This window comes from Melopsittacus undulatus, chromosome 3 (genome assembly GCF_012275295.1).
Source record: "Melopsittacus undulatus isolate bMelUnd1 chromosome 3, bMelUnd1.mat.Z, whole genome shotgun sequence".
NCBI lineage: Eukaryota > Metazoa > Chordata > Aves > Psittaciformes > Psittaculidae > Melopsittacus > Melopsittacus undulatus.
Window position 1 is genome coordinate 81,095,656 of NC_047529.1, and position 26,033 is coordinate 81,121,688.

The following is a 26,033-nucleotide window of genomic DNA, read 5'->3' on the forward strand; positions in this document are numbered from 1 at the left end:
ACAGCATAATTAAATGCCTTGAGTATAGCAAAACTATTCCTTCTAGGCTTGAAAAAGAGATTAGAGGCTTCCCTTCAAAAGCTTTTTAAGTCTTTACAGAAACATATTTTTAAATACATCCACATTTTCTCCAATATGCATATAACACATGGTTTAGTATTTAATTTCCTGAAAAGCAAGATGAAATAAATTCATTTGTTTTACTAGTGACCTGGTTTCAGCTGGGATAGAGTTAATTTTCTTCCTAGTAGCTGGTGCAGTGCTGTGATTTAGCTTTAGTCTGAGAACAGTGCTGGTAACACACCAACTTTTTAGTTGTTGCTCAGTAGCACATACCCTGATCAAGGACTTTCCAGTCTCTGGTACTCTGCCATTTAGAAGGGATACAAGCAGCATTCTGGGGGAGCAGAGACAGGACACCAGACCCAAACTAGCCAAAGGGTTATTCCATACCACAGCACATAATGCCCAGTACAGAAAATGGGGGAAGGGGGGAGAGTCACCTACAAAGCGCTAAGTAGTAGTAATAGTAGTAATGTACTTTTGTTGTAAAACTGTTCTTACCTCCAAGCTTGGGGGTTTTATATTCTTTTGATTCTCCTCCCCATCCCACCCAGAGTGGGCAAACGGCTGCATGGTACTGAGTTACCAGCTGGGTTGAAACCATGACAATTAGGTAATTTTATTATCAAAAGTCATTACTCATTTTAATACTTTTTATATTTAAAATAGGTCAGAATACCTTTTAATGTGCAGGCCTACTGTTCATAAGCATACATCTCAATTTCTTGACCTATTATTAACAATTGCTTCAAATTTCAGATTTTTGTTTCTGGAGAAAAAAATACGCACTTTGCCTGTGAAATTCCTCTGATCTACTCTTATGCTCACTTTAGGTAGGAAACCTACCCTTTCTGTGTCTACTTCAGAAGCAGCTATCATATTGCTACCTGGAAAAAAAACTAGGTATAAAAGACATCCTGGAATATTGTGAAAAAGAGGCTAAATATATCTTTTATTTTCAGTCCTTTCCTATAACACCATATTTCCTATACTAGTTTTGTATTTGAAACAGAAACGTGAAAGACTAGCTACATCTTTTTCCTTGAAAGCTGTGTATGGATGCTGTAGTTTCTGCATATGTGCCTTTCATTATTTTCAGGCTTGGCTTAAGCATGCTCTGTTTTCAACACTGGAGACAAAGCAGACTACAATAAACTCTCATTTTCTACAAGTATTTCACAATCTGCCTGATCCTTTAGAAAGCCCTGTAACTGAGGAGTTGATAGGATCGAAGAGTTCTGCTGGCTGAAGAAGAGACCCCACAGAACAGCCATAAATTAGACCATGGCTCCACCAAGTCCAATACCCTTCTTCCAAGAGTAGCCAAAAGTACATTTATAGAGAAGGATTCAGTTTCCTCCGAGTTTATTTAATCTCAATTCTTCATATTGGAACTTCAGATAATCTTTTATGGTCAGGTCCATGATGCAATTCCAAAAAGAGGGCAAACTTCAATTTAATCTAATATTTTTCAAGATGTCAACAAAGAGGAAAATATTGGCATGATGTACTTGCAGGATCTTATTGTGCTGAAATGATTTATTGCAGTAGTTTTTGTCTACACAAAACCACTTTTTTTCTTTTTTTTTTTTTTCTTGCTTTTTAACAATAACGTTGCCAGGACAAGTTGCAGTAATTATTTGACTTGTGGGTTCACAAAGATCAACTGACAATAACAAAATGACAAATTTCAGTTTCCAAGTTTCATACATCACAGTAAAAACCACTTCTCCTAGTTTTATTTCTCAAGGTAGTCAGATTGCTTGATTGCTTTGGGCAGGGTAGCCAGAGCCTGTATTCTTATGAAGCAAAGAATGGAAGACCTAAGAATAGATTACACGGATCTGTCACATGGATTTTTCACAGATGGATCAAAGATTAAAGTTGACTTTAGTCTGCCAGAAAGACTAATACAGGTCTGTATATGAATTTTTAATATTTTAGTGAAACTGGATTTACCATGAACACAAGCTGTGTGCTTTCTAATTAAAGTGTTGTCTCAGTTGTGATACATCTTAAAAGGTTAGCACACACAAATGTTATGCAAAAATGCATAATTTAACAGAAAAATTAAAACTATTGTACTTTATGTAATAGATGAGATGGGTAAAATTAACTCTCCAAGTTAGATCAATCGGGAACAACAGGAAACCTTTAACAAAAATCAGTGTGCAACTCTTAGAGAATTGCTATGTAGCATTTTTAACAGCTGCTAATACAGAGACACTTAGAAATAGTTCTGCTTCAGCAGGTTTTGAAGCGATCCCTTTACACTAATTTTCTCAGCAGTTAAATCTCTAAGATCACTTGGGAAATACTGTAAAATATTCACTAAAAATCAGAAAACACAGGATTAGGTCTCACAGTGCATGAAAATGAAACAAAAAAATGAGAGTTGAGTGGCTAATAATCCAGCAGGATGTTCCTGCTCAATTTCAGAAGTAAATTGTTAAATGTCAGCCAGTTTCTGGCAACCTCAATGTGAGGGCAAAGAATATACACAGAAGTCAGGCCTTTGGTACCAGCTGGCTTCCTTTTCAAGCCACAGGTGGATCTGTCAAGAAGTTATTACCTAGTAATACAGGTGAAAAATACTTCCAAGAGTTAGTATAGCTTAAAAATAAAATTCTTGAAGTACTAGTAAAGATAAATTACAAATTCATTTTGGGAAGTGTGCTTTTGAATAAAATACAATAAAATAGTATATTCAAACCAAATTAACCGATCAAGAAATTTTACTTGTCTCAAGACCTCATTATTATTATAACTTCTAGGTCCCAATTATATAGCTCTGTGTTTCTGAGGTACTGCTCTACAGTTAGTAGACAGCTGCATTAGCTAACAATAACCTTTTGCTGTGTTTCACAGGGAGACTTCTGAGCTGCACTTTCTATTACACAGAGCTTTAGTGGTGAAGAATAAGCTTAGGCAATTTTACTGTAATGCTAATATCAGAATAAATACTGAAGGAACTGAATCTGGTGGGGCAGGAAATGGCTTTAGGAAGTTGAAGAGATTCTCTGTAGATTCACTTTAGACAGAAAAGTATGCTTAAAAGGCAACATGGAAACCATTTCAGCAAGCCCAAAGAGTAACCTATCACTTCAAAAGACACGGAGTACTTTAAATGAAGAAAAAAAAAAGATTGGAAAGCAATGGCATTCTCTGGGATTGGAAAATTATGCCATTTTTCACAAGGAATATAGGAAGAAACTTGCCTTTTTGACTCCCTAGCCTGGGTACAGGATGACTGTCAATAACCTTTCTACATGTTTTTCCCAGAAATAAAGCTACAGACATACTATTGTTGAAGGTAAACAACTCTGTCTTTGGAGACTTCACAGGCACTATCTGCAGCTGATTTAAGCAAAATCACCCAACAATAGAAAACCTACAAGCTTAAAAGATAACTACGTAGCCTGTAAGAACCAGAAAAAACTTCCTGTCTTGTTCCCACAACTCCAGCTTCACAATATGGAGAACACTGGAAAGCGAGGGGTGTAAAAAGAGACCACATTAGGAAAAAGTAGTCTCTTCAAAGTGCTATGCATTCTTCGAAATTACACTAGAGTAAGCTACTATTTGAACTGTGTGAAAAGTCAATTAGTTTCCATAGTGTAATATAATTGCATAGAACAAACTTCAAATTCATCTTCTCCTTCAGAGTGACTATTCATAAACAGAAGGCTTTTGATTGCAGAAGTTGTAACTTGCTGAAGCTGAGACTACTTTTGGTTATCTGTATCTTTCTTTAGATCAGCTTTATCATTTAGCTTGAGAAAGGAATAAACAGACATAGACTGCTGCAAGGAAAATATGGTTGGCCAACTGATCATACATGTTCATAACATACAGCTTAAATTACTTTTCACCACACTTTTAGCAAAAACAAAAATACCCAAAGACATAGGGTACTATATGTATGTGTATACCAATATTTATAGTAAGATCTATTACATCAATTAAGTAATCTTCTACAAACATGAATGCCTGGAAAGCAAATGAAATCAATGCATAAAACACACCCCACCACCCCCAAATAAAGTAAAAAAAAGCCCAACAAAAATGTTTGCAAGTAGCTGAACAGGTATCCATGAATATTTAATCTTTATATTGCACTTTTTACTCAAACGCTTTAAAAGATTTTAGAACCATAAATCAAAAGTTCCATTCAGTTCATGAAATCCTGCAATCCTAATTGCAGTCTTGGTAACAAAACATGCTACTCAAGATACAGTAATTCCATCTGAGCCTCTTGTTGAAATTACTGCTTTGTAACATTCTCAATGTGCATAATTAGGCAGAATTCACAGCATAAATTACTGCACTTTACCAGAAGAGCTTGTCAGTAGCATTTCTAGGGGAGGAACACATATTCAGAACTTACAATATTCGCATCAGGCTACTATTTGCCGAAGTTCAGTTTTTCAGCTTCTTCTTTCTTTATCAGCCTTTTTCTCTTTAGTATGCTCAAAGGATTGAGCAAAAATACACGTTTAGTAGCATGGAGGAAGCACGTAGATTATGCATTTGCAGAATCTTTACCTAAGATAAGGTTTGTAGGTAGTAATTTGTTCACATGTGGTTTTGTAGTTTACTCAGCAATACCTGCTTTACCAAAATTTTTCAGCTGTTTTGTCATAGCTCAGTGCCATCAGAATATGTATCCCATCAACTGGGAAACAAAGTACATTCCCAGGGAGCTACATTCATTTTACGTATGTTAATTTTAGATGCAAAACAAGTCTTACCCAGCTCTAGTTGTTTTATATTCCACCTTAAGGATAGGTTTACAGGGTTCTGGCTTCTTTCCATCCTTCAGCTGCTTTCCTAAAGTGAATTATTTGTTTACATTAACCTTACAGTTCCATAACCTGATGAAGAATTATAAAATCCACCATGCAATTTGCAAAGTAGAACACTCATACAGACATATATTTAACACCTCTGAAAACTACAGTTTACTTTGGAATAATACCATTAAAGATCTGTTAAAATTCTCAATATACCAACTTAGAATATTTAGGTTTAGTCTGTTTTTTTATTGTTTTGTGTTTTTTTTTTTTAAAGCATTGTTCAATATTTGGTTAAAAAAAACATCCTCCCCTGAAAAAAGTTGGTTTGAGTAGCCCTGGGAGGTTTAAAACTGATGTCTACAATTTTGCAATTAAAATTGGTCAGCTTTAAAGTAAAATAAGGTTTATTCTGACTGTTTTCCTTGAGGGCTAAGATTTGAACATGAAGGACCGCTCCTTTACTGTGCACCATTAGCAACTAAAGCTTTACAGATACAATTTCCCATGGAGTCAATAAAAATTAGGAGTATTGCATAAATACACATCTTTTCCCTCTGAACAGTGATGAAGTCTGATACAGTTACAAAGTTTTGCACAAAAAATTTCATTTGCACCCCAAAATTAAACCAAAAATCTTTACTAAGAGGCCAAAACAATACAAAAGTTAGTCTTCTCTGACTGCTACTGCAGTAGTAGAATTGGTTAGTTTTATTTTTGACTGCTACAGCATCATGTAGAAATGCTCAGCTTCCTTTTTCCATTCTAGACCCCAGAAAACATAGACTTGCTTAAGGCTCATATAGGTAAACCAGGATTCTTAACTTCAGCATCTCATGCTACAACTGTAACCTCACAGATTATGCTGTTACATTCACACTTAAGAATCTGAGGTAAATAAGTTGCTACAGCAAGACTTAGACATATGCACATCATATAAACCTGGCATTTGTATAGAACTTTTTGAACAGCGGCAGCATATTTCACAGAAGAACAGCATGTAAAGTTAATGTCCTACATTAACATTAACTCAGACTTCTCAGAAATGGGTACATCTTACCAGATGCTAGTCTTACTCTACTACAAACCTTTCCAAGAATTTATATGGTAATCTACACATTTATACATGAAACAGATGCTTGCTTATATGTATTTTAAACAACATATGGGTTTGTAATGGTAAGCAAAAAGTAAGCCCTGCAAAATATGCATCAGCTAATTTTGAGATCAATGCTGCTGTGTGAAAGGTGATCTTAAAGCTTAGAGCTTTAGACAGAACTGCAGTGATTTGGATTCTTACTTGATACTTTTTTAATGAAATATATCAGTTGATATGACCTTTTTTTTTAGTTGCACTTGCATTTTTTATACTTGGTTTTGTAAGAAGCACTTCTTTTAAAAATAAGTTTCCTGTGTTTTAAGGGTTGTCAAACAGTGGGTATCCGTTTTCATCTTACCATGTGGAGTGATTGTCTGGAATGGCTTTGTAGGAGATTTTACATTCCATATTGTCAAGGTACCATCTGAGTGACTACAAATGAATTGTTTTCCTTCATGATGCCAAGCCACAGAGTGGATTGCCTATGAAAGAAAAATTTTAAACAGAAGAGTATAAATTCAGTAGCTTAGTATAATTTTATCCTTATTCAGTGACATGTGACAGCAAAAGGAAATTAGAGAAAGTACTAATTAAATTATACTGCACTTAGAATGTCCTAATTTATCCATGGTAAGTTTTCCATTCCTAAGTACTTCTTTCAGACATACTTTATCCATCTAAAATGCTGTCTTCACTGTAGTTATGTTTGACATGTTTAAGGGGAGGGAGAAAGATACTCTTCAGAGGGTAGTATTAAAGTATTTTTCAGTAATTGGTAGCATGTAGAGAATATCTGAAAGCACTTGAACTTTGCCAGCCAACATTTTTTTATTGTTGGGAAAAACTGACTGTACATAATAATCCTATTAAGTACTTATATTTTGGAAGTCAAAGATTTAAACAGCATTTCAAGATATCTGTGCAGATATGCACAAGAGGCAAGCAGGGGCTGAGAGCATCAGTAAAATGATGTTTGAAGCAATAATGAGATTTTGGAAATTAAGATGAATTACGATGATCAAAAAAACAAGACACTGGCTTGAATAAGCATTCTAATGTTGCAATGGTAGTTTTAAAGTATAAGAAAGCATAGGAATCTACTAGTATATCTTTTCATGATTACAGAAGCATTTTTACATTCATAAAATCAGGAATGGAATGATTAAGCTGTGCCACATGAATTCTCATTGCAGAAAAAAGCTGACTAACTTAAACCTACTTGCTGCCTTAAGGTGAGGGAAAAGTAAACAACAAAGCAAAGAGGACAAATAAGGCAAAGAGATTAAATAGTAAGAAAAGTTTTGTGCCATTTCTGTTTCCAGCATCTGTATTAGTACATTAGTACATGGAGACATCATGAAACCATTAGATGATGTTCAAGGGAATTTTAGTTACAGGATTAAAATATCAATAAGCAAAACCATAAAATACCAAAACCCCAAAAGTACCCATCTACTACCCAAAAGGTGCAGAAGGAAGTATTACCTGCTGGAAGTATGGAACTATGATATAAGTGAGAAGGTAGGTCTGCCTCATACTTATGATAAAGACATAACTAGGTAAACTTAAAGCAGGAACTTAGTATGTGAAAGCTTATGGGCTGTACAATGCCACCTTTTCAGTGGGTACCCTCAGCAGAGATTCTATCTGTAAGCAGGGTTTAGACTCACTCCAGTAACTCAGGTACTTAAGGGTTGAGTAGCAGGGAATCCTAATTAGCAGTGAAAGCTTAGGCAGCAAATCCCTAGATAAAAAACAAATCACACAAGACATATCTAAGCTAGCTTTGCCTAAACTGATTATACACAGATCAGATCCTCACATTTCATAAAATTACACAGAAAATCAAGACAGTTTCCAGTAATATGACTGGAAGAATCCAGAGATTAAATGCCAGATAGAGGAAAATGACTACACAACATGAATTCAGACTCTCCAGTAATAAGTTTTCCAACAAAGTAGTAGAACAGCTGAATATCTATAAACTACAGATCAACTAAGTTTTGTATTTCTTAGTGAATTTTAGTCTTGTTCCCTATATAGTGTAGCATCACTACAGAATTTATCAGAAGATTGATTCAGTGTACCAACATTCAACCTACACATATGTAGTTCAGAAATCCATACTCTCACATGAAGTCTCCTAGAGTCAAAGTGAAATAGACTTGCTCATCCTGCCTGTAAAATTAATTTTTATTTAGCAAATATAAGAAAGTAATAGTAAAGGTTTTTTGCATAAATATTGGAAATTCAGTGTTATTTACCAACGAATTACCCAGCCAATCCAGGAATCAGTAAGTTTGAAAACACAAACTTCGTAAAGCACAGGTTGCATTTCTAAAATCTATTTTCACTAAGAGAAGACATCCTTGTGTCTAAATTGGAGATACATCAGTTTGATCGGTGGACCACTCGGTGGATAAAGAACTAGCTAGATGGCTGCACACAAAGAGTTGTGGTCAATGGCTCAATGTCTGGCTGGAGACCAGTAATGAGTGGTGTCCCCCAGGGATCAGTGTTGGGACCGGTCCTGTTTAACATCTTTGTCGGTGACATGGACAGTGAGATTCAGTGTGCCCTCAGCAAATTTGCCGATGACACCAAGCTGTGTGGTTCAGTTGATACACTGGAGGGAAGGAATGCCATCCAGAGGGACCTTGACACACTTGTGAGGTGGGCTGATGCCAACCTCATGAAGTTGAACAATGACAAGTGCAAGGTCCTACACCTGGGTCGGAGCAATCCCAGGCACAGCTACAGGTTGGGCAAATAGGAAATTCATGGTAGTCCTGCGGAGAAGGACTTAGGGTGTTAGTCAATGAGAAAATGAACATGAGCTGGCTGCACTGTGCACTTGCAGCACAGAAAGCCAACCATATTCTGGGCTGCATCAAAAGAAGTGTGACCAGCAGATCGAAGTAGGTGATCCTGCCCCTCTACTCTGCTCTCCTGAGACCTCACTTGGAGTACTGTGTGCAGTTCTGGTGTCCTCAACATAAAAAGGACATGGAACTGCTGGGACAAGTCCAGAGGAGGGCCATGAGAATGATCAGGGGACTGGAGCACCTCCCGTATGAAGACAGGCTGAGAAAGTTGGGGCTGTTGAACCTGAAGAAGAGAAGGCTGCGTGGAGACCTCATAGCAGCCTTCCAGTATCTGAAGGGGGCCTACAGGGATGTTGGTGAGGGACTACTCATTAGGAACTGTAGTGATAGGACAAGGGGTAACAGGTTCAAACTTACATAGCAGAGGTTTAGATTGGATCTAAGGAAGAAGCTCTTTACTGTGAGGGTGGTGAGGTACTGGAATGGGTTGCCCAGGGAAGTTGTGAATGCTCCATCCCTGGCAGTGTTCAAGGCCAGGTTGGATGAAGCCTTGGGTGATATGGTTTAATGTGAGGTGTCCCTGCCCATGGCAGGGGAGTTGGAAGTAGATGATCTTAAGGTCCCTTCCAACCCTAACTATTCTATGATTCTATCTATACTATTATGAACAATACAATGTAACAAGTATGTTTTAAATACTCTCCCATGTGGAGTCTAACCCAGACAATAATAAGCAGCACATAGTGTACATGGAACCATTTTTGATACACGTTTATATAAAAATAGGTCTTAAGAAGCAGAAAGAAGGCAAGTTTCATAGAATGAAGGGTAACTTGGAAAAAGGAACACTTCCTTTTTCTTGAAAAAGCAGGTCAAGAGGAAGGAAACCCAAAACCCCATTACTGCTGAAATATTATTAATGCTTAAGAACACAAAAAGATCTAGCAAACTGAGCACAAAGGAGAAGGATGACTGCTATCACCTTACTTCTACAAGGAACCTGATGGGATTGGAAGAAAGCTGAAAGAGAATAATGAGGCTTCTGGATTTATGGCTATTTATTGCCTAGAGCATCTGGCTATGTTTAGCAATGCAGCTAAATATTACTTAAAGCATAACAAGAATACATTTTGTGTATTTTTAAAATAATCCAACTAACAGTTCTGTGGGTTGAGTATGGTAATCTTTGGTGCAGAGCACTATCCTTAGCTACTACACAATTCACATCTTTTTATAAGGCTGAAAAATAAAGCGAAACCTGTAAGTCTGTAGCATAATCTCCAGTTTTACAAAAGTCTAGCATGTTTACAATGACAATTCAGTTGCAACAAAAAAGTACAATAACTTTAGGTGGCACTAGCTGGTCAGTATTGAGAGCCTCAATCAGCAAAACAAAACTGGTAACTGAAAAATCATTGCAATACTCGAGAGCACAAGTTTGAACATTTTTTCCATGATTAATATTAGTGCTAGAATACAAAGGAAAGCACATCCAATACAGAAAAATCAGGCAGAGTCCACTGAGGCTGCAAAACTATATATAGCTTCTTCAACACTAAAAAAAACCCTAGGAGTAATATGTTTTCCAACATTTTACACAAAACTTACTGTTCAAGAATAAAACTTCCAAAGTCTTAATGATACTTCTCATTTTGTTTTAAAACTTCACCTGGTACCCTTTTGGTGCAATAATGCAACAGTATGCTTAAATCAGCTGGTGCCGATTCAACTGTATCTCAAATATTTTTATGGAATATATCACTGGTCATATGGATCCCAGAGAGACAATAATTCCCTATTACAAGATCATGCACCAGTACCGAAGAGGAACATTGCTGGTTTTAAGGCACAAGGAGTTTATATCCTTAAGAGGAGTTGTCTGCACAGGTAGTTCAACTCACGACTTCATTGACATTCCGAATCTTCCATTTATAAACATACACTGAATCCAGGGCATCTTTACAGGATCTTACACAGAAAAATCTCTATTAAAAACACCCCAGCTTTACGTTTATTTAAATATAACTGAAGGTTTCTTAACAAGGGTATTCCTACTACCCCCTTCACTGTGATTCAAAGGTAGCTGTTCTGGAAGTTTTTCCAGACCTTTTGAGACAGTTATGTGTTTTCTAGCAGAGAGGCAGGGGTGTCAAGTCTTTTTTGAATAACAAATCCAGCATGATTGATTGTGTTATCCTGCATAAGCCCAAGCTTAACCAGAAACATAGAAACTAACTACCCTAGAGAGTATTATGTGGAGACAAGCTGTGCACAAAGGAAGCCTCACTTTCACCAGCTGTTCCAGAAGGATTATCCTGTGTGGAAAAGTGACTGTCACACTGCATGCAAAGAAGGTGAACCTATCTGACTTTCAGAAGGAAACCTTGCAATGGCTGCAACAGTTGCCTGAGGGAGACTGTAGGACTCCCTCACAATCACAAGTAAAGTGCAATCACAAATAAGAAACCTTAAGTCTGAGGAACAACATTAAAAGCATTTATATGCAGGTCTCCTGCAGAAATATCTTAAGTAGATCATTTGCTTTTAAAGAAATTAATGAACATTTAAAACACTTTATGCAATTCAGTTTCAAGCCTCAAGCAGCTTGTCAATATGCCTAGAAATCACTATTATTTCTTGGTTCTTTAAAGAGGTACAAAAATCAGTAACTCTAAATACAACCTTACAATTTAATAGACAAGCTCATTAATAAAGTCTTAAGTTTTGACTCTTTTTCCCCAAGGGGAATCTTGGGGAAATCACCAAGGGGATTTTACTGTTTCAATTCATGAAACAGCATAGATATAAAATCCCTTTTCTTTCAGTGTCTACAGACTTATTTTAACCCTGCAGATGATTACATGTACATCACCTCAGAACAGTTTTAGATCATTCTTGGTATCCTATTTTCCTGTAAGACAAGATAAATGCAGAAAATTGATACTTTTTTGTTAATACAAAAACTATTTCAGCAGTTTCCCCTGTATCTAGGAGACTTTTTAACCCATTTCTCTAATACCAAGTCTAGACTACTGCAAATACAGTTGCTACAACTCAGGAAAAAAACCCCCACAGCTATGTAAACTGGTTTGAGCTTTTTTGTTTGCTTTGTTTTAAGTAATATGCACCTCCTAGCTTGCTTTTCAAGTGTACAGAAACATTTTACCAAAGATTGTGTTACACTTTCCCACAGGAATGCACCACAGTCATGGAAAATTCTTTTCAACATTCTTTGGATTTGACAGTGATCCTCTTCTCTTTTGTGCCATTAAGTGAACTTGAAGTATACTGTGCCTGACTGGTAAGGTCCATGATAAGAGATTAGTTATTCTGCAAACCACTGTTTATCATAGCCTGTTCAGATTTCACCATCTTACTATGACAGTCTTTAATTTCCATAGACATGGAGAGTACCTTCTGGTAAACTTAAAACCAGCTGATGACACTTACTCTTTTTCTACAGGTTTATTAACATATTCAAAGCATGGATAGTAACGTGGGAGTACCTGTGCTAACTCTCTTGTCAACAGCCTAAGAAAGAAAGGGAAACCAATGCTGTAAGAGAAAAAGAATATAGCTACTGAGATTTAAATGGCAATATATCATGAAGATTATTCTGATGCTATGAAATGTGCAAGTGCCTAATGAGTGCATCAACATGCTTTGGTTCCTGGCAAGTCACATATCAGCATTGCCTATTTTTTTTAATTTGCCGTCTTCCTCTTAATCCCACAGGCTACTTTGACATATTTTTAATGCTTTAAAATAATCTCTTCTACTCTGCTATGTACCAGAATGTGGAACCTAAAAATAGTAATCTATAATACATTTGCTGACTTAATGCTATCAAAGCTTCCCTTAAATCAGAACAAAGTAATACTTGAAGAATGGACTGTATTTAAAAAAATAGTTTTGGTTTTCAGAAGTAGCACTTCAATTTTTTAGAGGAAAAAAAAAAAAAGCAAAAAAACACCAAACAGTTGTTCGGGTTTTTTCCTCTCATGGCTGAAAATTTAGTATGAGAAATGTTTGCAGTATAAAATGTATTCCATATAAGAAATGCACAACTCTTTTAGTCACCAATGTTTGAAAATAGAAGGCCTAAGGCTATGAAAAAAGAATTCAGTCTATTTTTCCACTGAGCTTGCCTAAAACAAAAGGGATGTTTTGAGGAAAAGGCTTCAAAGAAACTTTCTAGAGAGAAGTTAATTCACAACTGCAGCTCCATTATGTCACAGAACATGTCCTCCAATTTCTCTGGAAAAGAATGCTACATTTGTGCATTTCTTAACTAATTCTAAACATACAACATACCACTGTTGTAATAAAAAGATACAGTACTGGAAGTTCAAGATCTCACTTGTAATACAGAAAAATCAAGAACAGATTATAACTAAATGCATCTTCTTGACCAAAGTTTTTTAACTCTGAAATCAGCATTACATGTTAACAGAACAAACTAATATTAGTTTCAAATTAGAAGAAAAGATATCAAGGTGCAGCCAAACTTCCAATGGACACACATTAGGTTATTTCTGCCTAGAACTGTCTACTAGTTACTCTTTTCTTGCCCGGAACCTAGGCTACTCATACCCTCCCTGAATCCTGCTCCATTTAGTCAGCTTCCCTGGTTTCTGATTTTCCATTCTATTTTAAAATTCTATACAACTGAACTAGGCTGCCACTGAAAATAATTATTTGCTTACATTATACATTACATTTATCGATATTTCATTTTTGGCTAATTATGTGAATTGCTAAATTACTCAACTAGAATGAACACATTACTTTATTACCATAATTCCAGCAACAGCAGTCAATGTTTTTTTACAGTATCAGTTATGGTATTACTTGTGTAGGACTCAAAACATTATCCACCTTTCTGCAATAACTTCTTTCGGCACAAAACGCTAATGAGAATGATTTTCTGTTAAGGAAGCCGCTCAAAATCCAGCAAAGGTTTTTATTATTTGGCAATATTTAATTCTTGCAAAATGTAGTGAAAAACCTCATGTTTCTTCTGTGTTTCTTAACCTTTACATTCACTTATATGAAACTCTGCTAGTCGAAAAATCAGCAAAACCAGTGCACTGGTACAAAAAACAGGCCACTAATTAACCAGCATTGATTGTAATACAATTAGGATGGTAACATTCTGGAATTGAATTTTTCTTTCACTAACAAATCAAGGGAGAATCGCCATTTTTGCAGCTAAACACAAAACAGGGGCACTGGAGGATAAAATGAAAGAAAACTAAAGCAGTAGCCCCAGCTCACTTTGACTCACACTAAAAAGAGGATAAGATACATGTATATATAGCATATGTGGAATAATCCACTTTCTGCAGCTTCTTATTAATTATCTTTTCTGTATCTGACTGTTTCTGGAGCAATGGCCTTGAGAGAAGATCCTATTACAGCACTCCGCAATGGCACTTCTCAAGAAATGCCATTTTCAATTCCGTAAAACAAAATAAATAATTTTATTTCTATGCCATTCAGGCCAGAATCCTGAAGAACTTGAAACTGCCTAACTGTATCAAACCCAAATTTGAAAAATGGGACAGTATTCTATTCTGCCTTCCCCATTAGAAGATTAAATCTAAATAACTTAACCTTTGAAAAAGTAATTCCTTGTCATACATTGTTAAATGGATAGGAACCAACAAATTATTACTGCATCCAGTAATTCTTTTCCCCAAAGATAGATTGTTCTTAAAGGGTAATCTGAACTCACAGAAAAAGCATACTTCAACTTTTAAGACATCAGTGGCCAGTATTTCCTTTTAAGCAATTTTATGTATGTTGTTTCTCACCAACAAGAGTGATGAAACTCATCAAGTTCACTCTACAGATCTTCACTTTTCTCTCCCCTTCCTATCTATTCCCAACTTATGATAATGCACATTTCTTTATGAAAAGATCCAACAAGAGACCTTACTTCTCCTCCGATAATAAAAAAACCCAGAACAACAACTTAACAACTAGATACATTCACTTATAAATCCTATGGGAAATCAAAGATGAAACAGCTGAACTATTCACTGCTGTTTGCAACCTCTCAAATCAGGGCCAGTTCAGAAAGATGACAAGTATGGAGTCAATTTTTAAGCAAAGGGCCAACATCTTATACATCTGTATAAGCTTCATTCAGCTCAGATGTTCTAATATAGCTCTGATGATCTAAGGCTTAAACCACTTCAGAGACTGTCCCTTCAAAGAAACTCTTCATTGGTACAGCTAACACACAAGCATGAGTACTGAATCAGAACCACCCCAAAACCCACAAAAACCCTGCCTTGTGAAAAAAGTTAGTACAGACCTAAGGAAATTAACACCTGCTGTGATACAAGAAACAGCTCTAGCTGGCACTCAACAATAAAATAGACATTTTACAATCAGTGAAATATAATTGAGACTAATTTTATGTTATTTCAGATAAAATAAATCAACTTGCATGTTGTGTTTTTTCTTAATCGCAGTCTTTCAAAAAGCCTACATTCTCTCAAGAAAAATGCTTCAAAGAAATAAGTGCCCTTCAATGCAATTGTAACTTTTAAATCTCTCCCGCTTTCATTTCAGACCCTGATCTTATTCTACATGGAAAAGGTGTATTTATAGAAATGGCCTAGTGAAACTACTAGCTTCTTTCTCCTCCAACTTTTCAGAATATGTGATTCCAAATGACAGGAATTGCTAAACCATCTTGTTTCAACTTAAGACTCAAGCTCTTAATACAGGTGAAAGTCACACTACTGAGGAACAGGAAAAATATCTGAAAGCCAGACCGCCAAACTAGTAAAGGAATCCAATCCATGCCACCATTTATTGATTCACAAGCTTCAACTTTGAGTTGAATTCTTATTGTTCAATCTGAAGCTCCTATTACTCTAACTCTATGGTTCTTTAAGAGGAAGCTTAAAGTACTTGGAATTTCAAAGAGATATATTTATTGAGCCACTGGCGACAGAAGAAGGAGGAATTCAAACAAAGAAAAACAGAGAAAAAAAAATCACTCTTAGATTAGGCAGTTATATTCTCATAATAAGCAATGTAAGTGAAAAATGTTACCTCATCATGTGTGTATCTGTAATCTGCCTTCTTTGATTTCAGGTCCCATAACACCACTGTTCCAGATTCAAAGCCAATCAGAAGCTGCAATAATAAGCATATATATTAAGTCATTATATAATACTACATGTAGTAACTGCCAGTAATCATGAAGAAAAAACTTTGTTAGAAGTGGTGAAAACAACTGACATTCATGCAATATTAGGAAAGGGGGGAAAAAAAAAAATGGAGAGAATGCATTCTTCTGAAGTGCCCTGGGAAATCCCCTTGAGTTCCAGGAAGTCTAACATAAAACTTAGGTAAGTGTAAGCGTATTCCTTCCAGGATGAAAATGGGAGGCAGGAGGGGGGGAACAGTGGTGGGAAAGACAACTTTATTGTGCATTTTACTCATTGGAATTTGTTCTGCTTAAATGTTCTGGAAGAACACACTATGCTTCCCAAAGTTCTAGGTAACCGTTCATTGCCTATAAAGGAGCTATGTAATATAAGCTTTCTCCAGATGTTAATCACAGCTGGGATAACTAAGGTTCTTGGTGTTCCTTTAGCTAGTTAAAAGGAGGAAAGATATAGAAAAATTAAACAAGATAATTTTCCAAATAATCATTCTGTTAGAAGCAAGATTAAACCATTTCTGTAGGGAGTCAAGATTCAAACTGCTCATAATAATTGGTCTCAGACATTCCTGAGTATCTAAGTGCTTTGCTCTCCTACCTTAAGTGACACTTCTCTTAATGAAAACAAAATAAGGCCAACATAAGGCAGTAGTAACAGCCTTGGCACTCGTTACATAGAAAGCGGCAATGCAGCTTCATCTCTCATAGCTGCTGGATCTACTGCGAGAGCTCTTCTTTCAGCAATGCTGCTATAGGAGAAGCAGCTCTTAGCATTAAGTAGCATGACTTCACTCCCACTTCTTTTTCCCAGTATGGACACAAAGGGGAGCGGCTGGATTCTGGGATTTACTTGCTGTTGAAACTGCGTATTTCCCATAAGAAAACAGAACTGTGCTGAGGAATGTTCTTCATATTACAAGTTAGAAAACATTCTCTTCACACACATGGCACTGTAGTCAAAGCTAGAGCTGTACCTAGACATTTTGCCCTGACAATCTTTTCAGCATATTAAATTTTTCAAAGAATACAGTTATTTCCAGTATGAGATATAATACATGACCAGCATAGAGATACAATATTTGATCTATTTCAGTGCTCTACAGCTAAATCTACTAAAACACCCTAAAGATATTAGACATTTGATCTAGTCAAAGTGTATGTTAGATTTTTTTTCCTCACTACAGTGCCATATACACTATTATTTTAAATGATTTTATCATAAGCCATATTTTATAATTCTTCTATTTAAACTTCAAACAGTAGAAAAATTATGGTCACTGGAAGGCTAATAGCATGAACAAATTTTAAGAGTGAGTACACAGGACGTTCTTGCAACTGAACTTTGTGTTTTTTGTTTTTTGTTTTTTTTTTCCAACAATGACTTATGAGTAATGAGATGAACGTAAGGTCAGATTCTAAAACACTGACGGGCTGATAAACCCAGTAATTCCTAAACTTTAACTGACAATAATTCAGTATGGGGTGAGGGTGGAATACATCGGAATAAATGGATCATTTGCCTTCTGAAATTACCATAGCTTCATTGCATTCATACCCTAGCATCTCTGATTCTGTAATGTGATTCATACCCAGTTCTACAAAGAAAACCATTAGTTATGCACTTACTGCACTGAGTTTCATCCCAATGAAAAAACTACTCCTGAAATTTTCCTTGTTTGACTGAAACCTCAGCTGTCTAGGGTACAGCCCTATAACCAGTACGCTATTAAAACATTCAAAGCTCTACTGAGATAATAAGATAATAGTATCATTCCCTCTCCAGTTTTACCCCATACTAACATGGAGGAGCTTTTCACTAAATGAAAAGAAAGCAAACTAACTAAATTCTCTGTGTATGTGGAACAGTAGTAAATAAAATTATTTTCTCTCTCCTTGAACATTCTTCACAAGTGGGACTTCAAAACTCCAGGGTATTTCTGAGAAGTTGCACTAACAAAAAACCCTCTCCATTTAATTCAATCACTTATGCCCAATTAATCTAAAGTAGAGTCATTAATGACAATCAGTTAAAGTGGTATCAAGGTCTCTCTGTTTAAGTTATAACCATACTTTTGTTAGGAGTCTATACACTTCTGGGAAACATACATCTAAGGCTTCTGTTTTCAAATCCTTCCTTTGTATTTTGAATAGATTGTAAAGGAATATATTGGAGGAACCCCCCTCCTGCTTACTCTTCAATGCGGACCAAGGGGTCTGAAGAAAAGTAGACCCCATGAGCATTTTAGAGTTTATATAATTCCCACCACACTATTTTTGTGCTCAGGTTATGACTTGGTTTTTTTGTAACATCTTAATTTTTACCACCATAGAGTTTCTTAATTTTATTTTCATAAATTTCTGCAATTAAGCACTTTCAGCTGTGTTTTCAAATGTATCTGATTCCAAGATGAATTCAATTATTCTATTATTGTGTCCTACAGTCATGTCTTACCTGGCTTTATATTTTCAGAGCTTAAAAACTTGATTTAGCATTTAGACTTTCAACATTGTCCTTACCTACTTAATCCTTCCTTAAAAAGCACTGGTATGTATACTTTAAAAAGAAACTCTTGCTTGAAAAACGTATTGAATGGTATTTAAGCATATCCTACCTTTCCTTCATCCATTGGATTGTCACTAATGTGCACAATAGGTCCTGGGTGAGATTTGGATGACCTAAACAAGAAATATTTCCATTTAATAAAATAAAAATAAATTAAAAAACAAACAAACACCAGCAACAAAACAAAAACCAAAACAACATTCCACTGCCAAAAACTTAATCTCACAGTAGCTGGAAGTAATACATATGCTGCAGATATAGACTCCATGTACAGAAGTTATTGACATTTCAGCATGGTGGCACTTTTATCTTCAAGCCCATAAATAATTCCTGAGTATTTTTAGGCACCTAGTTCCTGGCTTTTTTTTTTTAATAAGAAAGACTTATTTACCACTTGTTTACAACACAGAAAAAAAATTGCTATTAGCTTTACAATATCTAAATATCTGTTGTTACAGTATTGACACAGTTGGATAAAATATTTTTCTTAATGCTGGAAAACAAGTCTTTGCATTATTCAGAAACTGCCTAAACTGTGCATTGTTAACACAAAGTTAAGACATTATGTTGACTTTGTTATTGAAGAAGATGAACTAAAGAGATGTGTTTGTTCGAACAGCTTTTGCGAACTGATGGAATTCTTATATGTTTAGAAGATAGATATAACTTTCCAGAAACAAATTAAGAGTACAGGAATAGCAGCACACAAGTATATATTTTCATCCATGAACCACTTTATTTGCATGCGCAGTTCCTAAAAAAGGAGGAGCAATGACAACAGCTGTACAATATACTTTGCTGTTGAAATAGGCTTATTTAAATTTAGATTTTCAGCAAGTAATTTTATATTCTGCATGATCCAGCCCTCTTACGAAGCTTATTTCTATATATTGTTCTTTAACCCCAAAAATGTAGAAGTGACACAGTCGCCCAAGTACCAGTCACATCATATTTTAACATACATTCCTTTTCCAGTTCTTTATCACCACAGAATTATTTTTGTCTATTTTTATATTGTCTATTTTTATATATATTCCAGGCACTATGATAACAAAGTGTTATGGGCAGAAACATATATGCTAAAATTAAAATTTCATATTTATGAGAATAAAAAGTTTATGTGACTGTTTATGTGTTTTGATCATGTGTTTGCTGAAGTGAGACTAAGATGGAGGCCACTCTGGGTAACAATGACATTTCTGCCACTGATGTTCGTAACATCTAGGACACTTCTGTTCCCTCCCCTCAACAGACAATGCTTCATTAAACTCACAGTTCAATGGCTTTATTCCACATGATGACATAGCCTGAGAGAGTAAATGATTCCACATTGACGATGTGAATGTTTCCTCTTTCGGTGCCCACATACAGCCATTTACTTTGGAAAGGCAGATGACAAAAAGTTATCCTAAAAGAGAATGCCATAAAAAAAATTAAATAATACTTTTTTAGATATCCTACACTTCAAGGCCTACATTGCCAAAAGGCAGAAAAAAGGCTATAAGCAAACAGGAAGAAATAAGACAAGCTACAGGTAGAGAAAAGTAGCAAAGCCAGTTTGTGACAAAATGAAGAGATACACAATGTAAAAACTCAAAGTAAAACAAAAAATAGAAACCAAGGTATTATAAATCTAGCAAGTCATTCAGATAATCACACAGCCACCTTTGAAAATTATCATATTGAATGTGTTTGTTCAAGACTGCTGTCATTTTAAACTTAAAATACAGTACTCCCACACTATAATCCATAAATGTCCCTTTGAAATCTATCTAATTTCAAATTTTAGAGAACAAAACATTTTTAAAGTAGCCTAATGCAGAATAAAGTGGTTTGAAGTGAGGAGACAAAGGCAGAAAATTAAGCATAAGAAACATACGTTTACACATAACCAAAGTATTCCCTAAAAAGTAAACCTAAACCCAATCCTTAATAATTACAAAAGTAAAAGTAGCATAATCTGGGAGCTATTTTACTTAAATAATGTTTTAATATTCTGCCTTAGAGTCTTCTCTTCTAGAAAGAACTACCTGAACATAATCCAAAAGCCAATGAAGGTTTCTACCAGCAGAAAACTTCTTTGACCACAGTTACAAAGCAAATATTATTTGAAAGCTTGGTTATTTCTGTATTCTTGGGTCCTGCTTACCATTTGCTACTTCTTCAAAATTTATAAGGAAAAAGTGTTGTAGTAACTCAAGTTTTTGAAGTATCCAATTTTTCTATACAACAGAAATATTAACTAGAAATTAGAGTCCAGAAACTTTCTGGAAACTGTAAACTCCAAACCATTTTAATCTGACGGAGTCCAATAATGAAAGAAATTGCCAAACTACTTGTACTATCAAACTTGGGCATTCATAAATGTTGCAGTGATAAGGTAAAATAATTATTCAATGGAAATTGTTCCGTCAGCTCTAATCCTTAGCTTTACAAACTTTTTGTTCTTGTTTTCTCCCAGTTGGGCTCCCTTCTTGCCAAATCTGTGCATCATTTCACAAGCCTGTTAATAAGTATTTATGCAAAGAACAGCTTTAGACCCTTTCCATTAGATGCTGTATATGCACACTTAACCTCAGCACAAAAGCAAAGGCTTACAGCAGCAATGAAAAAATTGCTAATGGCTGAAAAGATTTTAGCTCATATTACAGGTTTCAAAAGTTAAGGCTTCTGTAGTAATACTATCTGGATCCAAAGTGTGCCACTTTTTATATCACCAATTTCTTTCTAGTTAAAGAATGTAATTTGCTCAAGCAGATATTTAATTTCTCCATTTTCTAAGTTCCTTGATTGATTGTGCTTGAATATTTAAGCCAAAAGGCTGCACCAACTTTTTTCACTCATGTTTCACAGAAAAAAGACTAGATGCAAGACTTAAAATGCTCTTCCAACTCATTGAACTTACAAAGGTTGCAACGTTTTTATAGGCAATCTGCAAACATTACGAGTTAAAGACTGGAGTGTTCCCAGCATCCTGAAAAAAATATTCTACTACAAGCTAAATCACACTGATCTGTACACACACCTCCTAGGCAGGCACCAAAACTTTACTGCCCAGGAAGAGAACTCTCCCACTATACGCAGGCAATGTGGATGAGGAAAGATAACCAGCATGAAAACATAAACCCTCAGTATTCTGCAACACCACAGGGTTTTTTTTTTTTGTGACAGCACTCCATGTGCCAGAAGCAGCTGGCACACAGATCAGCTGGATCTATAAATGTGTCCTAGCAGCCAGAAATACTATCCAGGAGCAGGGTCATGGGCCTATCTGTCTTGATCTGTGAGTTAATATTGTCAGTTACAGCTGTCCAACACTTTCATTATAAAACCCAATCTAATTCATATCATTTAAAGGTGGGTAAAAATATACACTGGGGCTGCAACTTCGAGCGCTATAGCAAAAGGGCAATATTTCAAGTGTCCAACTTCTCAGGGTTCTTTGATACTATTCTTAAATGTGCAGCCATATTCAATTTGCTGCCTCTTCTATGCAAGTGAGATTAATTTTGTCAAGAATACTCTGTTGAAAATTGGACTGAGGATTAAAGGGATTCAAACTTGTTTTGCAGGAATGGAAACAAAAGGTCAGGGTCTTCCTGGTGGTGAGGCAGTAAGTACTTGCTTATTTGACTCTTGGCCAAGGATAGATTATATATTTAAAAAAAATTCAGAGAAAAAATATTTTTTTCTTTCAGAAGCCTATTTTTCTGTCATCACAAGATTAGAATAACATACTTCATCCATAACATATCTTAAGATCAACAGAAGTGGAAGCTGCCATATGATGCTTGGGGCATTTTTACAGGTCAGGGATTCTTCCTCTCTCCTTATGCTCATATGGATACACACTTAAATGTGGAAAAATAAAATCATGTTGGGGACCGATCAAACAGACTACAGTCAACCCATCTAAGAAATTTTTGGAATTCTTTCTTGCACACAAACCCCCAACTGGCTGAAAACTATGTATCCGTTATAAGCAGAGCACCACACTCTTCTCATGTATTAAACCATTCTGGCCAACTATTATGAAAAATAATAGACCAGTTTGATGTTATCTAAAGAAAAGAGACAGCCTAGGATTGTTTGAGCCAGAGATCACAGAAAGCAGCTTTCTGCAAGCAGCTCTGTCATGGAGCAACTGATTCCTCAGGTTATTGCCAAAGAAACTTAAGCTAGGACTGAACTCTGAGCAAAATCCAAGTACTGTGCAACAGCACCATGCCAAGTATTTCACTTCCCCATATCTGTACACAGAAAAAAAAAATCTCTTTATAGAATAAAGCAGTGCTTTAAAGAGATTTGGGGGTTTTAATCTGAAATCTACAGTATGATTTTAATACATGGTAACATCAGTGCTAAAATGATGTACTGTTATGCAACAGTCGGGGTAGCTCTAAACTCAAGCTGTACTTTTCCCTAAGCATAAAATCTTCCTCCTCACTGCATACATATTTGCAAAGCTACTCCTTTACCTGCTGCCCCCTTCCAAAAATAAAGCAAAACCCCCAAACCAAACCAACAACAAAACAATCCCCAAAAATAAAATAAAAAAAAAAATTAATTTTCATTTCTGTGAAATGGATTTGTAAGAGTTCAAGAAAACAAAATATATAAAAAACACAGTTGTGCACACAGAGTGGGAAACACTGATAAAAGAAAAACCCTCACAAAACATTACCTGTTCTTACTATAATTAAAATATAATTTGTGTTTTGCTTATGGGATAGTATTAGCAGTGACAGGAGAGTCTTTAAGAAGCCATATGTAAACCTACTGAAAGGATTTCCTCCTTTAACTGCAGATGATGTGGGTTTTTTCGTAAACCAAAGTTAGTTAAGAAAAAAAACAACCAAAACCAACAACCTTAATTGTGGTAGATTCATAACAGCTGTTATGGTAATGATAGCATTCCCTAGAGAAATTTAATTACAGAAATATCAAAGAAAATTTATCAATGTTTAAGTTGGAAATCAGGCTTTTAAGGGAAATATTTAAGTAAAAATGACAGGCTGTTATCTTGAATGTATTATTATGACAACAGAAATCCTTCTAATTTAACTGTTACCTTTTCTTAGCCTACCATATTATGAAGTATTAGATGTTCTTCAGAATTTTTCACTGCTTTAACAAAGCACAGTGACAAATGCTTTGATGAATGACAAACACTGATGATATGTTTATTTTTCAGTCACTAAAACTATTTCTAGAAGCTCAGGCTATCATTATAGGCCTGCAGTTACTGTAATTACACTAGCTATAAAATAAAAATTTTCTAAAAAGAAAAGCATTAAGCTACCAAAGTTGTATGCTGCATACCTCTATATTCAACTTTTCGTTCATGGGATAACCACCATATAAAATCCAGAAGCTGAAAAGTTTAATTTTTATGTTAGCCTAGACTTCACATCCATGGTCTCTTATCAAGTCTTCAACGGGCATAGTAAGTCAAGAGTGTTAGAATTACATACTGATGGTAGCAAGCAGCAGCTGTGACTTTCTAGACTGCTGCAAGGGGTCAATTTCCAGGTCTGGTAACTACAATAAGCTTAAAATACCTACCTGTACACAAAAAGCCTGGAGGGGAAGGTGGCGCATGCAGAGGAAGAATTTCTCTTCAATGCATCAAAAAACTGCCCCCCCTGAAAGGACCACGTGGATAAATGCCGTATATCATAGAGATTGGAACATGTACTTCAATTCCATTTATATCCCATAACAACCCTCCAAATATGTTCACTTGAAGGGCTGCCTCTAAGGGGAACTGAGAAGTACTTGCACTCAGTATCAGAGCTGTGATATACACTAGTGGTGTCAACATGGAGTAATGGGGAATCAAGAGCCACGAACAGAAATAAAGCTGTCACCACTGACGTAATCACTACTAGGTCCATTCAGATACTTTTCCAGAAAAAAAAAGCTCAATTTTAGAGGTTTTGTACATTGCTGCAGGTGTCTGTAGTCTTATGATAAAATGTTCCTATTATATTTCGTGGTTTACATGTTTTTCTTTATGAGGTCACATCTCACTACTCCATTTTAAGATAGGTTTTTGAGCCTCAGTTGTACTTGCCTCAGAAAGGGTCTCCTCATTTTTATGAAAAGACAAGTAGAAATGGGCTGCTTCATTGCTTGTAATGCTGACAAAAGACTGAAGTACACATGCCTTTTGAAGCAGCTGTTCAGAAAACTAAGAAAATTTTTCAACATTGAAGGAATTCATACTAAATAACCTAAAGATCTGAAGGTCTCTTGCCACTGACAAAATCTCCTGCACTGCATCTCCTGTTGGTATATCTGACATGACTCAAAAAAGTAAGAAATTCCTTGGCATCAGAAGATGCTTGGGTAAGCTGCTCCAACACATGCAGTTAAAGATCAACATTCCATCTGGGAAATTATGCTAACTTCTTGAAAGATGATAAAACTCCTTCTAATTACATCATCTAGTGGATCACTATTTAGTAGCATTTTTAAGCTCACCAATTAAAAGAAGGCTTTATATGACACCACAAATACAAGCAGACCTGATGATCATTTCCTTTCACTCTGAAGAAAGCAGTTTACAACGTATTTAAAAAAAGAAAAAAGGCAGAAAAAAAAACACCAAAAAACAACCCCAGAACAGCTTAGTTACATGTTAAAAAACTTAGATGTATGTAAAACTTGTACTTGGTATAACACTGACTCTGCAAAGACTCCAAATGTTTCTCAGAAGTATAGTTTGGATATGCATTTGTAATCCTTCTGTTAGTTACAGTATAATACTACCTCTAAACACGTAGGGAAAGGGGAAAAAGCCCTCAAACAAAGCCTGGAAGTGAAACAGTGATACCGATACACAGAGAGGGGAAGAAAAAACTAAAGCACACAACCAAAAGCCCCGAAACACTATCTATCACCTGCTCCCACAGGCAAGAAACCTGTATGTCCTTCAGTTATCCACAAAGTGGCAGAATTTGTTAGTTTATAAATTCAGAAAGGTGAAAGGAAAAATTGTCTTGCAACTGATACCTGCTAATACACAGGCTGAGCATAAAGTTACAGTATTTAACAAGATAAGATATGCGTTATAATAAAAGTTAAGTCTTGTTTATTAATAAGTAAAAACAGATGGAATTTTTCACTCTGCCTACAGCTTTACAGTGAGTAGACAGTTTGTTTTAAACACAAGGCTCAAGTTGCTGTTTGAAGCAAGATACAAAAGCATGAAAGCATAATTTCGTAAATTAATTGTGCAGTTTCATGCTGAAGAAAACTATTTAAATCCTTCAACACAAAAGTTGTCATATTAAAAATTAAACTTATCAATATATTCAATTATTGATATACAAAGCACACTAAATGATCAGCTCTATTTTTATGCTATGAGTCTGGTTCTTGTCTTTATGCTAAGTCACAAAACAAGTAAACTACTTCCTCTGGCAGTAGAACAGGGAAACTGAGCTCAGGAAAGGTGCAAGTCTTACCTAAATAAACTTTTCATATTTGTATGTAAAGC

The 26,033-nt window shown here is 35.6% G+C and overlaps 1 protein-coding gene across 6 annotated transcripts in view; it reads right to left on the minus strand.

Annotated features, from left to right (window-relative positions):
* STXBP5 (syntaxin binding protein 5) overlaps positions 1-26,033 on the minus strand; it is a 109,848-nt gene that overhangs the window by 48,374 nt on the left and 35,441 nt on the right. For all 6 annotated transcript variants that reach the window (XM_034060430.1, XM_034060436.1, XM_034060433.1 and 3 more), the window contains exons 5-9: positions 19,803-19,937; positions 18,579-18,642; positions 15,852-15,935; positions 6,314-6,437; positions 4,815-4,893 (exon numbers count right to left, since the gene is read on the minus strand). In XM_034060430.1, coding sequence (XP_033916321.1) covers positions 4,815-4,893; positions 6,314-6,437; positions 15,852-15,935; positions 18,579-18,642; positions 19,803-19,937 — 486 coding nt within the window. The remainder of the gene's footprint in view (positions 1-4,814; positions 4,894-6,313; positions 6,438-15,851; positions 15,936-18,578; positions 18,643-19,802; positions 19,938-26,033) is intronic.